This window comes from Schistocerca gregaria, chromosome 7, assembly GCF_023897955.1.
Source record: "Schistocerca gregaria isolate iqSchGreg1 chromosome 7, iqSchGreg1.2, whole genome shotgun sequence".
NCBI lineage: Eukaryota > Metazoa > Arthropoda > Insecta > Orthoptera > Acrididae > Schistocerca > Schistocerca gregaria.
In genome coordinates, this window is record NC_064926.1 from 110,406,272 (window position 1) to 110,423,992 (window position 17,721).

Here is a 17,721-nt window from a genome sequence, read left to right on the forward strand (position 1 = left end):
TGGTGTATTGTTTGTACATGGATTTATGAACCATTCTCTTTTATTACAGCTATAGATTATGAGGTATATTTTGCTGTGACTGTGTGTTGTCATTATTCATGGTGTCAGTGCAGGTGATATTCTTGCTAGTATTGCTTGTCATTGTGAATGATGGAAAAGGAGGAGTACTGTTGTTTAGCACTTCATTTCATTTGCTATGTTATCTTTTTGTTTGCTCTACCACTGAATATTTGGTACGATTTATTGTTTTTCTTGGTAATACATTACAGAGGGAGATACCATGCAATGATTGTGATTTTTGTAAATGAAGCTGAGTCGAAGGTTGGGACCAATAATGAAATTAACTTGTTCAGTAATCCAATCTTCGTTTGGACAGCTGTCAACAGGAGTTAAAGGAAAATATGTATGAGTCTGACCTTAAGTTTTGTGACATTTTGTTATCAGGCTGATTTTTCTTATGTTCTTCAGGCAAAGAGGAGTTTGTAGGGAGAAGATACTTCTTGCAATTTAAATAGAGTTGTTGCAGATGATGTTATGAATAGCTACAAGTAGTGATATTTAGTAGTTATGTAGTATTGAAGTATGAAATGATATTCATTTAGATTTTTTGTTCAAATAAAGAGCTATGTCAGCAAAAGAATGAGTAATCAACCCATACATACATGACTGATCATTTTCATCTTGCATTTTAATTATTGTTTCTATGTACTATCACAGTTTTGTACCACCCAGTCATGGCACTTGCCCCATACCATTGCTGGCATCACTTGTCTGTCCATACAAGGTACTAGGTGTGCAATTAGTACAAACATAAGAGGATGAGATTTCTGATCCCTCTAAATGCTTCTGAAAACATATAGTACTTGAGACATGTTAAGAACTGTTCAGGAAACAGCGACATGTTATACCATTAGTGAAAATCATCCACAATTGTCAAAAAGATTTCCATGATCCACTCCGTATCACCATAACTATAATATTGGTCTACATGAAAAACAATAAATGTGTGTACATTCCCATGCACAGTGTACAGCATCAATACATAGTGTACCCTCAATGTGAAAAGCTTTTGGCAAAAGTCACCAGGAGAAAATGTTTTTATTAAAACTTTTGTGCAGTAATTTCTAGGGAAAACTCGTGCAAAAAATGTAAACATAACTTGACATTAATAGCATGAATTTGGATCAGTTTGGGAGAAAATAGAGAAACCTTATTTTATATATAATACCTTACCACAAATTTCTCAAACTGAAAGTAATAAAAAAGAACTGATAGTTTGAGTCCTGTAACCAGTTTCTCTGGTAAAAAATACATATTAACATCTTACTTTTCTTTTCATTCTACTGGAATTTTGTGTTATTCCGTACTCAGTTTTATGTGTTGTATTTTACTGGGAAGTAATTCATAGGTTTCAACATGTATATGGTCAATATTCAGGAAATGTCAGGAATGGTTATTCTAAACAAAAACGTCAATTAAATATGAGTTTAACCCATACCTTAAGAGCTATGAGCAATTCTTGATCTCCCATATTGTGAAACAAACTTCTTCTACTGCAAGGTATTTGCTTTCCATACTTTGGGGAATGGTGGTATGGACCAAAACAGTAAACATGTGCTCTAAATTGCGTAACTTAAACGTTATGAGCACCTGTTCATTAGAAGAGTTGTATTTCAAAGTAGCAAAGATAAACAAATGTTCATAGCTCTTAAGGTATGCATTTTAGAGCACTTGTTTGCCAGACATTTTTTTTCTTGTTTTGCTCCATACTACCACTTCCCAAAACATAGAAAGCAAAGAGCTTGCAGTAGAAGAGATTTCTTTCACAGTATCGAAGATAAGGAACTGCTCATAGCTCTTTAGATATGCGTTTTAGAGCCCATGTTTAGTTGACTTTTTTGTTTCGAATGATCTTTCCTGTCACATCCCTGAATACTGACCATCATTTCTGGAGTACCCTATATATAAATTATGACAGGATGTCCTGTACCAATTTTTAATGTGCTCTGGTGGTCTTCTCTGAAACACATTAAACATCTGTTTTAATCAACAATGTGCGAGCGATGAAAGTGACCATTCATTTGCACTTTGATTTTGTACTCACAATATCTTTGGTTTCCTTCGATTGGAAATTGTGTTTGAAGTACTTTGCGTCTTTGTGCTATAGTCAGGTTTGATTACTCAACATTAGCTCTTTGAGCAGCCTCTTTGTGCCTCCACTGATGCATTTCCTATCTTTGGAGGCCGATTTAGGCCATCAGCCAATCGGAGATGACCGTTTTCGGCACGACAAGGTGCTATATTTGAATTTGTATTCGCCATAGTGGTATTTATTCTCATAAAATTCTGCTCTGTTTCATTTGGGAGGCAGTGTGGCTTTGACTGGTGTCGACGGGAGCTGGTTTTGAGTTTCTGAAATGATGAAGGAAACTGATTAGTTCTTTTTAACTACATGCCATGATGACCAATAGGTTATTCCCAAAGTGTATTCCACCTATTTCACAGTTAACTTATGATTACTTCCCATTCACGCCTGTGATAATGTTTTTCTGCATGGTTAAATGGAAGTGCATAATTTGCTCACTTCTTCTTAAATTTGTGTTAGTTGCAGGACCTAATATTATCTTTCAGTCCATCGTGCTGTAGACTCCAAATTATCCTATCCTACATTATAAAAGAATTATTGCCTTCTCACATGTTTTGTATTGACAGCACATAACTCTGTTTACGCTTTGCAAGAACCTTTTTTGTGTTTCATATATTGAAGGCTCATGTAGACTTTCAACCAGTTTCATCATTTTATTTATAGTATTTTTCTCATAATTTAACTCAGTTAATTCAGTTCATTTATTATCTGTAGTTGATGCTGCTAAATGCAACCACGCTACCACATTTTGTATATTTGCTACCACCACCTTCGTCACATGAATGATTTAAGATGGCACAGACAGTTAATCCATTCTGCATTTGTAGACCATTAGTAATCAACACTCACTTTCTTTACATGGAGTTTGGTTTCAGATGGGGAAAGGTATGTCACTGGCTGCTGCTTTAGAAGATTGCTGATTTCTGAATGCAGTGTGACAGGCTCTCTAACTGCTTTATTAGGAGGATATGCAGCAAAGTATTGGTTTAACTATTCTTTCAAGTCTAGATTCAGCAAGTGCGGATAAGATGGGAGATCGTCATTTCTACTGCTTGAGGCTATAAGCCAAAAGCAGACAAAGTCTAGTGTAAAATTACTTATTGTTTAATTTTGGGATAGTCAGCTATGCAAAATTCATTTCTGTTGCTCCTGCATTAAGTAAATGAGTATCTGTGACTTTTCGTAGTCAATTAGCATTTCCAGTTTGTATCTGGACCATACAGGTGCGTGTGTTACAGCATAGCTTAAAAGTCTTTACTTAGTAACAGTGCATGAAAGTACATCAGTTATCATCATAAACACACTCGTGTTACAAGTTGAAGATTAAATTTTTAAAAAAATTGCATAAAAATAATTAATCATTGAAGTGAGGGTTGCATAAACTGAAGGAAATGGATGTTGTTGAAAATTTCAGAAGGTGGATTTGGCAATGTTTGATTGAAACAAGAGAAATAATATAGTAAAAGACGAATGGGTAGTTTTCAGAAATGAAATCGTGTAGGCAGCAGAGAATCACATAATTGAAGAAAAGCAAGGTCTAGTAGAAATCCTTCGATAAGATAGAAAATATTTAATTTAATTTAGGAAAGAAACAAATATGTAATGTGTGTGATGTACTTAGGTTAGTTACGTTTAAGTAGTTCTAAGTTCTAGGGGACTAATGACCTCAGAAGTTAAGTCACATAGTGCTCAGAGCCATTTGAACCATTTTTTTGTAGTCCAAGTAAATAAGGCGATGCGGAGAGAATTCGGTTAGGAAATGAAACACTGAAAGCAGTAGATGAGTTTTGTTATTTGTTCAGAAAAATAACTGATGACCGCCGAAGCAAGGAAGATATAAAATGCAGACTGACAAGAGCAAGAAAAGTAGCTCTGAAAAACTGTTAACATCTAACATAAATTGAAAAGTAAAGAAGTCGTTACTGAAGAGATTTGTCTGGAATGTAACCTTGCACGGCAGTGAAACGTCAACGATGGATAATTCAGGTAGGAAGAAGACAGAAGCTTTTGGAATGTCGTGCTACATAAGAATGATGAACATTAGATGAGAACATTGAGTAGGAAATGAGGATGTATTGAATCGAATTGGGGAAAAAAATCTATTGTACAATTTGAGCAAAAAAAGCGGGTGGTCGAGAGACACATCTTGGGTCATCAGGGAACTGTCAGTTTGATAACTGAAGGAAGTAGGGTGGAGCAAACGATGTAGAGGGAGGCCAAGAGGCAAATACAGTAAGCAGGTAGAAATGGACGCAGGTTGCGGTAATTCTGCACAGATGAAGAGGCTTGCAGAGTATAGGCTAACATGGAGAGCTGCATCAAACCGCTCTTCAAACTAGAGACCACAACAACAGCTATCCTTATGGCGAGACTTAAATGTAGCAACAAGGTTCGCGTAGGATTATGAACATGAGTGTGACAGCTAAGGCTCGGAGATGAAACCACTGCGAAAGGAGAGGAATAAGGAAGAAGTCGTCAGATGAAGAAAGAGAGTGGAACTCGAAAGACATAGTGAAACAACGCGTGCGACGTGGGAAGGCTGTACACGGTACCTGAGTTAATGCCCTGGGCGGTGGTGTCGTTGGCGGCGATCCACCAGATGGGCGGATTGACGAGCGTGCCGTTCTCCACGGCGGCCTCCATCAGCTCGACGATGCGCGGCGCGTACCGGGCGTGCAGCTCCGCCAGTTCCCGGCTGATCTCCACCGTCTGCAAGACAGGTCGCCCTGTACAGAACGTACGTTACCTCCGCAGTAACACCTTCCAAAAAAACAATGTTTGCCCACAGAGACCGAATTTTAATCTACACTACTGGCCATTAAAACTGTTACATCAAGGAGAAATGCAGATAATAAACGGGTATTTATTGGACAAATATATTATACTAGACCTGATGTGATTACATTTTCACGCAATTTGGGTGCATAGATCCTGAGAAATCAGTACCCAGAACAACCACCTCTGGCCGTAATAACGGCCTTGATACGCCTGGGCATTGAGTCAAACAGAGCTTGGATGGCGTGTACAGGTACAGCTGCCCATGCAGCTTCAACACGATACCACAGTTCATCAAGAGTAGTGACTGGCGTATTGTGACGAGCCAGTTGCTCGGCCACCATTGACCAGACCTTTTCAATTGGTGAGAATGTGCTGGCCAGGGCAGCAGTCGAACATTTTCTGTATCCAGAAAGGTCCATACAGGACCTGCAACATGCGGTCATGCATTATCCTGCTGAAATGTAGGGTTTCGCAGGGATTGAATGAACGGTAGGGCGACGGGTCGTAACACATCTGAAACGTAGCGTCCACTGTTCAAAGTGCCGTCAATGCGAACAAGAGGTGACCGAGACGTGTAACCAATGGCATCCCATACCATCACGCCGGGTTATACGCCAGTATGGCGATGACAAATACACGTTTCCAATGTGCGTCCACCGCGATGTCGCCAAACACTGATGCGACCATCATGGTGCTGTAAACAGAACCTGTATTCATCCGAAAAAATGACGTTTTGCCATTTGTGCACCCAGGTGTGTCGTTGAGAACACCATCGCAGGCGCTCCTGTCTGTGAGGCAGCGTCAAGGGTAACTGCAGCCATGGTCTCTGAGCTGATAGTCCATGCTGCTGCAAACGTCGTCGAATTATTCGTGCAGATGGTTATTGTCTTGCAAACGTCCCCATCTGTTGACTCAGGAATAAAGACGTGGCTGCACGATCCGTTACAGCCATGCAGGTAAGATGCCTGTCATCTCTATTGTTAGTGATGCGAGGGCGTTGGGATCCAGCACGGCGTTCCGTATTACCCTCCTGAACCCACCGATTCCATATTCTGTTAACAATCATTAGATCTCGACCAACGCTAGCAGCAATGTCGCGATACGATAAACGCGATAGGCTACAATCCGACCTTTACCAAGTCGTAAACGTGATGGTACGCATTCCTCCTCCTCACACGAGGCATCACAACAACGTTTCACCAGGCAACGCCAGTTAACTGCTGTTTGTGTATCAGAAATCGGTTGGAAACTTTCCTCATGTCAGCACGTTGTAGGTGTCACCACCGGCGCCAACCTTGTGTGAATGCTCTGAAGAGGTAACCATTTGCATATCACAGCATCTTCTTCCTGTCGGTGAAATTTCGCGTCTGTATCACGTCATCTTCGTGGTGTAGCAATTTTAATGGCCAGTAGTGTAATTACTTCGAGCTTTTTGACATATAGGATAAATTGAGTAACATGTAGGTCAAAATAACATTCCATTCCATACATATACGGTAGCTAACTAACAGGAGGGAGAAGTTTACTTCTTTCGCACCGCATATTTAACACTTTCGGGGTGCGAGGCCCGCATACGTGGGCCGATTGTCGCGTTACACACCCAGCGCTGTATCTGTGGACTGGCTTGGAGTATCGACACGGGACGGGGCGCACCCTGACAAAAAGGTAATGCTTCTGACTAATTTCAGGTGGGGATCGTCAACGCCTTCTTGCTATATGTCGTCATAGCAAAGAAAGCAGAAGAGATACCAAAGATTCATTTGCAGTTTCGGAAGAGTCTCGTCAAGGAGCCTGTGGGCGACGTCAGGGCTCAAGCAACCCGTCGAGGAAGAGGCTACGCTCTGAGCATGGTGACCTACAAAGCACGGACGGCCTATACCACGCTGTCGCAAGAATGGACACCAGAAAACAGGGTTACTGTGTCGTTTGCAGTGATCGCTCCAAGCCAAGAGGGCGCAAACGGTGCCCCCTTTTTGTGAAACTTGTCCATCCAACCCTTCTCTTGATGCGCCTGAGTGCTTCAGAAGGTATCACAAAGTAGAAAAGTACCGAAAGAAATTGTAAAATGTGGTTGCCTATGGAAAAATCGATATGCTAAAGTAGTAAAGTTTGTTTTAAGAAAACATTATGAAATATTGTAGTTTATGGACAGCAATTAAATTTCTCATCCCTCTAAATGGACTTTTTATTTTTCTCCCCACGGACGTCCCATTAGAGATAAAATTGTGTTTTATATGTCCTTTTATAGCTAAAACTTTAAAGAATAAGATACAATCAATTTTAATACGTATAATTCAATGCACCACCTCTCAACTATAAGAAATTGTTAAAATATCAAATTTTTAATTTTTTTCTATTTTAACACCACCACCAAGTCAAAAAGTGGGCGATATGGAATAATGAAAATAGTATGCGAATTAAGAGCTTGTTTTAAGCTTCATTTACAAAAAAATTACCTATAAATCTAAAACTGTAGACTTTATAAGCGAAGAAAGAAACCTAAAGGATATGGAACCGTCACAGCGCCGCCGAATTGCTCCGTCCCGAAAGGGTTAAACTGACTTACTGAATGTCTCTTACGCCCCTTCCCAGAGCATTCTAGCTATCTTTATTACATCTATCCGTGTTTTAAATTTATCGATTTCCAGTGTTTTAAGATGTACTACCCCTTGGTTTTTGATGGAAATATACTTATGCCGAAAGCGGATAGTGACAAAATATAAGGCACTAGACCACATACAGGTTTAATTCTATTGTGACAGCACAGTCTGAATCGCTTTCTACTAGTCGAAAGTGACAAGAGCTACTTGTAAGGCAAGTTCCTTGGATCGAACAGGAATTCGGTCTTCCAAATATTTTTATAAGGTTTATGTACCACTGTAACTAGTATTCTGGAAGCATACGATTGTGCAACCCGCGGTTTAGGCTCTATTGGACTTTAAAAATGAACATATTGATGCGGTAGCCATGGGAAGCCCCCTAAGCCCCGCAATTGCGAATTTATTCATGGAATATTTTGAACATCAAGCATTGCAGACGGCCACAAAAAAAACCTCGAAGTGGTATCGGTATGTGGATGATACCTTTGTAATATGGAATCATGAGGAAGAGGACATGAATGATTTCCTGGTGCACTTAAATAGCATCAACCCCAAGATCAAATTTACCATGGATAAAGAGAATAATGGACAAATTAACTTTTTGGATGTATCAGTTATCAAACGGGTGGATGGGACCTTAGGCCACAAGGTCTACAGGAAAGGTACACATACTGATCGCTACCTCCATAAGAACTCAAACCACCACCCTAGACAAAATAGGGGGGTCATAAAAACACTAGTGGATAGGGCCAATAATATTTGTGAACCAGGCTACTTACAAGAAGAACTAAATCATTTAAGAATGGCTTTTGTGAAAAATGGTTATACGAAAAACGAGATTAACCGAGCACTTCACCCAAGTAGAAAAATACCTAAAAATAGTAGACAGCAACAACCATCAGGTGGAAATGTATTTCTTCCCTTCATCCATAACATCACGGATCGCATTGGGAAAGTACTAGCCAAGTTTCAGGTGGAGACTATTTTCAGACCTACTAAAAAAATTAGTGAATGCCTAAGATCAACTAAAGATGCTCGTCACCCCCTAGCCATCCCAGGGGTATATAAAATTCCGTGTAGTTGTGGCAGGGTTTACATAGGAACTACAAAAAGAAGCATAAATACACGTTTGACGGAGCACAAAAGAAACTGTCGCTTGGGACATATCGACAAATCGGCAGTAGCGGAATATCTTTTTAAGCATGGAGATCACGAAATAAAATTTGGTGAGACAAGGGTGCTAGCGAGGACGTCGCATTATTATACACGTATGTATAGAGAGGCAATTGAAATCCACAAACATCAATACAATTTTAATCGTAAAGAAGAAGGATTAAAATTGGACAAAATATGGCGGTCGACGTTGCATCAATCACGTGACAATCTATTGCCTGCAATCGAGAGAACAGACGATAACCATAGATGGCCACACATCGACGCCACTTGACGTGCGGTGGCGCCCTCTACGATCTCCATATAAGCGGCGGCCCTAGCTCCAAGCAGCGAGTCGTCGTCTCACCTCGGAAGATGTTCTCCGCAGTTGAGAACGAAACGTCAGGGAGAAGAAGCTCTACAGAACGACCACGCCAATTTAGCCCGGAAGTGTTTACTGATGGAGTATACAATCCTGTTTATTTGGTGCATCACCACCAACAACATTCATGAAAAAGGATTTTAAACGGTCTTTAAACGGTTTTCCACTTGTGCTAGCACCCATATGTATGTTTCGTGGAAGATTATCTTCAACAGACTTTTTAACTTTCAGATCAAATGCTTTTCCTGTGGACATATGTGCAGCTTTTTGTTAAGATTCCACTCATTGCAAGTCTAATATCTATTCTATAAATATGAGTTGTATTGTCTGCAGACTGGACTAAGGCAGTTGTTTTTGAATAAAACGTTATCGGTTTTCAAGCCTCGTCAATTCGAATAAAAGTCATCGAGCTTTCGATGACCATCTCCGCCATCGTCGTCAGGAGTTCACTGACCGCCGGGGCTGCTACAGCTTCTCGCTCGCTTACAAAGGCCGCCGATGAAAGACACCTGGTGAATCAGTAGAAGAGGCTGAACGGACTGCATTCCTGCCGTACTATGGAGCAACTAGCAGTAAGTTAGGAAGTCTGCTGCAGGAGCATGGGCTAAGGCCAGGGTTCTGTCCCGCCCTCAAGATACGAGGTATGTTGCGCCCTGCTAAAGACGACATTGCTCTTCGAATGTGCGGCGTGTATGGTGTACCCTGTGAATGTGGCAGCCTGTATATCGGACAAACAATTCGCACGGCTGCGGAGCGTTGTACTGAGCACAAGCGCCATATAAAATAGAGGTAGCTTGACAAGTCGGCCATAGCGGAGCATTGCCTAGAAAAAGGACATAAAATACAGTTCGAAAATACAGCAGTGTTGGCTCATGCATCTACATGTTGGGACTCCGTTATAAAGGAAGCGGTCGAGATTCGGTAAAACAACAACAATTTCCACAGATGACAGGGTTACACACTCAGCAGGGCATGGGGGCGGGCGATGGACATCGCAAGAAATCAAAGACAGATACGCGAGGCGGGAGCGACAGTTTCAAACGTGGCGCGTGCCCCTGGCGCCACCTGATGTCACCGGTACTGCCACGGGCAATAGCTCCGCTACCTGCCCGGGTCGACTCACGTGCGCGCGCCACATTGGTTCCATCTGATTGGCTGCTGATGATGTCATGTTGCCTATATAAGCGAGAAACCGTAGCGGCCCCGACCTCTCCCTCCCCCTCACCCCTCTGCCCCTCTTGGCAGGTCGCCGGACTCGCACACGTTACGTGGACATTCGCGCGCTGGAGATCATCGCCATCAGTTTCTCGTGTGTGTGCCGTCGTGTTTGTGTTAGTGTTCACCGTCACTCTCCTACGTTCACCTGTGCCGTCGAATCATCAGTGTTTTTGCGCCGTGCCAACGTGTTTCAGTGAAATTTTCATCCAGTGTGAACGGCTCCGTGTTTTATATTTTTGTGTGTCTACTGTTTTTGTTACCTGTCGCTACCTGTTATGTATCTTCTTAATGTTTTTTTTCTCATTGGAAACTCGAAGGCTGAAGAGCAGCATACGATACTGCTGCCAGCCTACCTATGTATCTGTATAGGTATGAAAAATACAATAAAGGAAAAAAAAGCAGCCCCGACAGTCAGTGAACTCCTGACGATGATGGCGGAGATGGTCATCGAAAGCTTGAGGATTTTATTCGAATTGACGCAGCTTGAAAACCGAGAAAGTTTTATTTATGTATGCCGTCGCGAAAGACTCCGACGACACATAGTTGTGTTTTCCCATTTTTAGGTGGTGTCACACCAGAAATTGGTACACAATTAATTCCACTTTGATTAATGTTCGAAATTCAATGTGGCTAGAAATGGAAACTGCAGTTTTCTGGTTTATTTCGTCGACAAAATGGACCCCACATTGGTGAATATCTTGGTCAATCGGCACATCTTTGGCTATCATGAAAGCGGTGATGGTCTACGGGACATGCTGTGTTCTTCCTAGAGATGTGCTGTGATAGCTGCACAATGTTGAAACTCTGTGTGGCCAATTTCTCTTGCGTTTTACATTGTCCAAATTTTAAGGTGCTAGTAATGAACACGTTTGTCTTCATTTCTTGATTGAGACAGAATGAGTTGTTTTATCTCCAGTTCTTTTATTGCCATGTCCTCCAAATGGGTGTTCATTCCATCTTTATTTCATCACATAATCAGATGTACTTTATATACACGGATGTCATCAATGAAGAGCTGTATGTGCAACTTTAAATGTAAGTGTATTATGACTATAATAAATATCTTCAAGATGATCTTCTGAAAATTGTGTCAAAATACTAACAGTATTGAATATCTTCTCTGGTGAAGGTTCATAGTCACCAGAAGTCTTAACCACCAGCACTGCAAACTTTAACACTGTCAATCGCGTTATCGTTCACAAAATTGTTTTCTTCGTCCATTATCCTATCCAACGTAGCAACATTTAAGCAGTCAAATCAATATTCATATTTCTCAATAATTAGATCCTCCAAAAAACATTGCGAAAGTGCCATCATCCTGTCCTACGTCGTCTTCCGTTGGATAACTCCTTAATTTCGTTGCCACAATATTTAAAACATTCCAATCATTAACAGTTTAGTTCATTTCGGCTTCATATGTATAAAAATGCTGTCATACATATATTAAGCAAGCCAACTACTTACACAGGTAACTGACTGGTGTGTTATTCCTCTTTTCTCCAAGACTAGAAGCGCTCTTGTGTACAATCCAAGAGCAACCCAGTCACACGACTTCTTGGGCATGACTAGAAATTAACCTCTTAGGCAAAAAAAATATGTACATATACAGAAGACAAAAATATGATGTACATATGTAGATTTAATGACGAGAAATAGTTTCACAAATTGAGGAAGTCAACAACTCGTGCGGGCAGTTATTTGGCATTGACAGAGGTGTTAGGTGTATTGCTGAGTGATTTTGTGCCAAATTCCGTCCAGTTGGCAAGTAGGACTGTCAACACCCGAGATGATTGGCATCCCATGGCAGTCCAGGACGTCTTCAGACATATCTCAATGACTGGCGTTGGATTGCCTTCAGTGACAAGTCGGCTTCGAATTGAGCCCCAATGAACGGATTTCTCCCGAAGTGAGAACGTTTGGACAAAATATGGGCAGGGACCTCCAACCATCTCTGGAGTTCGACGATCTACCGCGCCATTTTTTTAGACTTTGGCACAATATCCCTCAGGAGGACATCCAACAACTCCATCAATCAATGATAAGCCGAAAAATTGCCTGCATAAGGGTCAGAGGTGGATCAAAACGTGATTGACTTGCTCAGTTTGTGTAGGTCTTTCTCTTGAAAAAAAAAATCCAATTTTTCTGAAACTGTAATCATTTGTTTGTCGGTACATGTAAATTACATCATAACACATTCTTCCGTCTCATTCGTATAATTAATTTCTTCATCGTACGTCTTTGCTTTTATAACTCTAGCCAGCCTATGCAATTTTGTTCTCTTTTTGTTTTGTATCAGTCATCACATTTTGTAATAAATGTAATAATATAAAAATATTTCAAATGCATGTATCATCATCATCATTGTACAGTTCCAGTTTCCTGGGTACTGTTAATGAGTCTTTCCCACTACCTTCTGTCCATGCATAACCTGCCATAGAGAGATCAGCTCCGTTCTTCCTCCGGCTGCCATGTCATACATTATAATCTCTATCCAACGCCTTCTAATCAAGACGTTTTACTTCCACTCTCTTTCTAAATTTATTATCGTTTCTTCTGTAGACTGCAACCTCAATACACTATACCACGTGGATATTCTGATTCAATCCACAAGGAATGAGTGATTCCATGTTTCTTCCTCACCTCTTGACTTCTCAGCTTACCCATCTTCGTCTTCTGGATCTAAGGAATTTGCTGACGCCAGTGGTCTTGCTGACTCTCTATTCATGAGGATGCTTGTTTCCACAAGACAGATCAATACTGGTATGAAGTATCAATGGAACGTCAGTGATTTTGTTTTTGCTGGAATCATGCCGTCCCAAAACAACTTGTCAGACTCATATATCTGACCAAACCTCTTTTTTTATGTATCTGTAGCTACCGTTGTTATAACAGAGCGCAATTCGACTACCTAAGATGAACAGTTGAGAGGTGCGGTTTAGTTTTGACTAGGTGATTATTGCTGATCTAACGACAAGGCTAGTGCGTTGGCATTACGCTGAACGACAAGGTTAAAACATTCAAGTTAATATCTAAACCAAATCTGTGTGATCCGCAGAAAGACAGTAGCAGTTGCCGAGAAAACTCTCAGCTCTGCGCTGTGCAGCTGCCACAGTATCAATCCGTGGAAGACGTACATAACGAGCCTGGATACATTATTTTTAGCGTAGAATCGTTAAATACCGGCATTACTCATCTTTGTCTCCACACTTCTCGGAATTCCACTACGAGGTGCAGTGCAGCCAGGGGAGAGATTTTTGAAACAGAATGCTGAATATGATCAGCCTTTCAACTACATAAAGTGCGTACTGTCTTCTGTTTCCGCGGTGGCTCACGGGCTGCAGCTGTTGAAATCAGTAAAAGCTGTATTTTGTATAGAACGAGAAATGTTCCTTTAATTTACAATTGCATGTAAGACAACCAGAGAGCGGGTAAATAAAATTTTTATGGAACTGATACAGGAATAAAACATCAACAGGACGAAGAGGGTGTTGGATGAGAACTTCTGGGGTTGTTCTGCGCCTCACTGGCTGCAGTTTCGCCTCACATGTGACGTCATGGTGCTGTTACGGCAAGGTGCATGGGCGGTCGGGGTGGCACGGTCACATACCGTGCAGTAGAACGTAAGGAGGAGCAGGCCTGACGATCCCCAGTCATGCTGAGAAGAACTTGTAGAAATGGCTGATTCTCTCCTCAGATCCCCGTGCCTTAGGATGGGTAACGAACACAACCTTCTGTGTAGGCAGTATATCAATTAAAAATGAGAAAACGCAGCAAAATATAATACGATATCAGTAATGATGGTATCGTAGGAAAAAAGGGATTTTCTTTAATTTCGTTATTTATTTAAGCATTTTTCTTATTATCGTTTACCTTTGTTAATTTTATAGTCATTTCGAATCAAATTTGAGGAATTATTTTTACCCTTAGTATGAAACAGATCAAAACCGCAGCTTCCCAAAAAAAAGGGGAAAGTCTTGGAGCTGGACAGGGAAAACTACGCACGTAATAAAGAAAGGACACCTTTCATTAGCATCTCCACCACCTGTCAAATATATACTCCATCGACAAGCAAGAAGCACAGTGCCTCAAGTACTCTACAATGCTCCTCGCAGTCGATGCACCAGTGTGGATTTCGATTCCTCATTTCTGGCCACATTTATCCAAGTTTTTGTATGCCCATCACAGTGACTGGAGATCTGGGGGACAACAGCCGTTCACTATTGTAAAATGAGACACCTACAGCCGCTCTTATGACGCCTTTTATTGTACAGCTACCAGTGTCGGCGCTTCAATGCACCATCTTTAGGACACTGTTGTCTCTCCAACTGCCAACAGTTGATGGTCGGAGAGACAACATCACAGTAACAGGTAGCCTGCCTAAACCAATTATGTTTGCCACTGATGCATTGTGTATGGTGTTAACCCCTTCAGCATCAGATAAGGCTTGAAGATGGTTCACTGAATGCTGAAACTGGTAGCCGTACAATAAATGACATCATAAGGATAGCTGTAGGTCTTTCATTTTCTTACACTTATCCAAGATTCGAGCGTTTGATGGCGACTTTCCTGGGACCATGCTAATCTGTATACCCTGTAAAGATCGGTAAGCAAAGTCATGCAAGTGACCACCCGATGCTGTTCGTGTTCGTCATTGAACCGTCAAAAATTTGTCGCTCTGTTGACTGTATATTCGCTCCTGCACCCCACGAAAGTCGTCAGCAGCCTCTGTCGTCAGCACGTTGTAGCCTGCGGTAATCAAGTCTGTTCGCGTCGCCCCCCCCCCCCCCCCCGAATCGAGGTGGTCGCGTTGAGAAGTGAAAAGCCCATCGCATCCGCCGGGCCGTCACCATTGAACATTGAACGTGGCCTAGTGCGCTGAGGTCGCGCGTCTTGCCATTCTGCGGTCGACCGAGTGAGATGGCGCACTGGACTCGCATTTTGGAGCATGAGTAACATCACAGTCCGACTATCCAGATTTAGGTTTTGAGTCATTTCACTAAATTGCTCCAGGCAAATTCTAGGATTGATCTGGCGGGGTTGCTGGCGTCGCCTTTCGAACCCCTGGCGCCACTAGCTCGATCTGTCGTGCGATGTCTCTCTGGTTTGAGGCCATTAAGATATTTGTTCTAGGTTGTTGGTGGAGGATGGCGCGTTTTGTGGTTTGGCGAGTTGGGTAGTGGTAACGGAGCGAGGAAGACGGTGTGAGAGCTCCGTCCGGCGACAAAGGCAGAAACGAGTGGTTGCTGGGCATATATGTGGGCCCATTTGCCTGACTGCGACTGCCGTCTTCGTGACTAGCCTGGCCAGCCAACTCTGAGAGTGGCACGCCAATCAGAGAGTCGAAGCCAGTTTCGCTGTGCTGAATCCCGGGCCCCCTTTGGAACCGGCAACGCTCAGCTTCGATTCGTGAACTTCAGTTAAAGTTTGGATTTTGAGATCTGGACAGTTATTAAAGAAGGTCTACCTGTTTTCTGTTTCCTGACTTCATTTAACTGGAGCTGTTATTATTGAAGGCCTGCCTGTTTTCTAGTTGACAATTCTACCTAATTGAAGCTGTTAGCATTGTAGGCCAACCTGTTTTATATTTGGTAATTCTACGTGACTGAAGCTATTATTATTGAAGGCTTGTGTATTCCCTTTTAACTAAATTAAAAGCTATTTCATAATTTTGGTTAGCTGAAATTCTTATTAATCAAGGTCTACCTGTTTTTATTTCCCCCCCCCCCCCCTATTGAGAGCTTGTATCTTACTCATCTGTGTTGTAATTAACTGAAATTGTGATTGCAAAAGGCCTACCTGTATCAGAGGTATTTACGTCAATAAGGTAGTGACACGGAATGAAACATGATGGTACATGGACCCTAACCTTTCTCCTCATATCCCTTCCTCCATAATTGTAGGTTTCAAGCGTGGTTGCTCTGAAAAGGCACGGACCATTCCCTTCCCCATTCTTGAATGATTCCAAGTTTGTGATCCGTCTCTAATGACCTCGATGTTGACGGAACGTTAAATCCTAGTCTTTCTTTCGTTCTGCGGAGACTGCCTGTGGCGGCCACATAAATACCCACCGCATCGCAGCACAAGCCGAGCCCAGTCAATACATTCCTATTGCTAGCAAATAACCACTTCTTTTCCTTCGTCTAAACGGGTATTTCCAATTCAGTTGCATACATGTACAGTGCGCTGGTCACTGGACTCGTCCTAAAAGCTCCTGTCGCTAGTCGAACCCCACAGTGGTGCACAGGGTCGAGTAAATGCAATGCTGAAGGCGCTGCCGCGCCACAAACCACTCTCAAATAGTCAAGAGAGGACATGGTTCTCAGTAGGGTGTGTAATCACTTCGGATTGCACTGCATACATAGCTACGTGCTCCAATGCTGGCCACAAAGTTGGTACGGAGCTCTTATGGTAGGGCGTTCCATTCCTCCATCGCCACTGTTTGATAACTGCCGGGTGGTCGTTGGACCATACGGACGTGCTGCAGTACGTTTCTCTAACGCATCCTGCAAAGGGCAGGTCAAGACCATTCGTCAAGTATTCTGTCCTTTCGCCAAATGTTTTCTCGCTCCAAGAACTCCTACCGAGGATGTTTACGCTTAGATACGAATAACTGAGCACAAGCCAGGAAGACGTGGAAAACAGTCTTAAATCAACAGACTAAGTGCTTGAAGAGAGGTGTAACAAATAATAAAAGATGTCTCATATCCAGAAAGCTACGTACCTCTTCGTCGAAGTCCCAGGGCACGTAGGAGAACTGTATGGCCGGCATGAAGACGTTGGCCTGCAGCCAGCGTATGAAGAGCTCCTTTGTGAGGACGTCGGAGCCGTAGCCGTTGCCGCCCACCATGTCCGGCAGCACCAGAACGTAGCCCACCATGTTCATCTGCAGCAGCGTCGTCACCAGCGTGGCCAGGCCGTTGTCGAAGCCCCACTTGGTGTCCTTGTCGATCATGCGGATGTAGACGGGCAGGTTCTGCGTCCGCTCGCCCGTGCGCACCTCTATCATGGGCCCAAACTGCGAGACCGTCTGCAGGTAGTCGGCCGAGAATTGTATGGGGTTCAGGTCAATGGGCTGAATGTCGGGCAGCTGGGGCAGCCAGCTGGTCTCGCCGGCGTCGAACTTGTACGAGTCGATGCCCGTCTCCGCGAGAAGAGCCTTGAAAGAGAAGGCAGAAACCGATAAAAGGTGTAGCGGTAGATTTCACAAACCACGAACACCACATACGAGGGCTGCTCAATAAACAAGGCAACACATTTTTTTCTCTAGAAGTTTCGGTTGAAAAAATGCTGAATTTGCTGTGGGACATCGTGGAATATTCCAGCTTCAACCCCTACAGTGTCATGAATCGATAGGTGGCGGCGCTATGAGTTGCCTTAAAAATGGCGACTGCAACGGAGGTGCTTACCAAGTAGAGGGCTGTCATTTTCTTTTGACGGAAAATCAG

The 17,721-nt window shown here is 42.5% G+C and overlaps 1 protein-coding gene across 1 annotated transcript in view; it reads right to left on the reverse strand.

The window, feature by feature from the left end:
• LOC126281681 (myogenesis-regulating glycosidase-like) overlaps positions 1-17,721 on the reverse strand; it is an 80,083-nt gene that overhangs the window by 15,121 nt on the left and 47,241 nt on the right. The window contains exons 4-5 of the mRNA XM_049980847.1: positions 16,998-17,432; positions 4,699-4,855 (exon numbers count right to left, since the gene is read on the reverse strand). Of these exons, the coding sequence (XP_049836804.1) occupies positions 4,699-4,855; positions 16,998-17,432 (592 nt within the window). The remainder of the gene's footprint in view (positions 1-4,698; positions 4,856-16,997; positions 17,433-17,721) is intronic.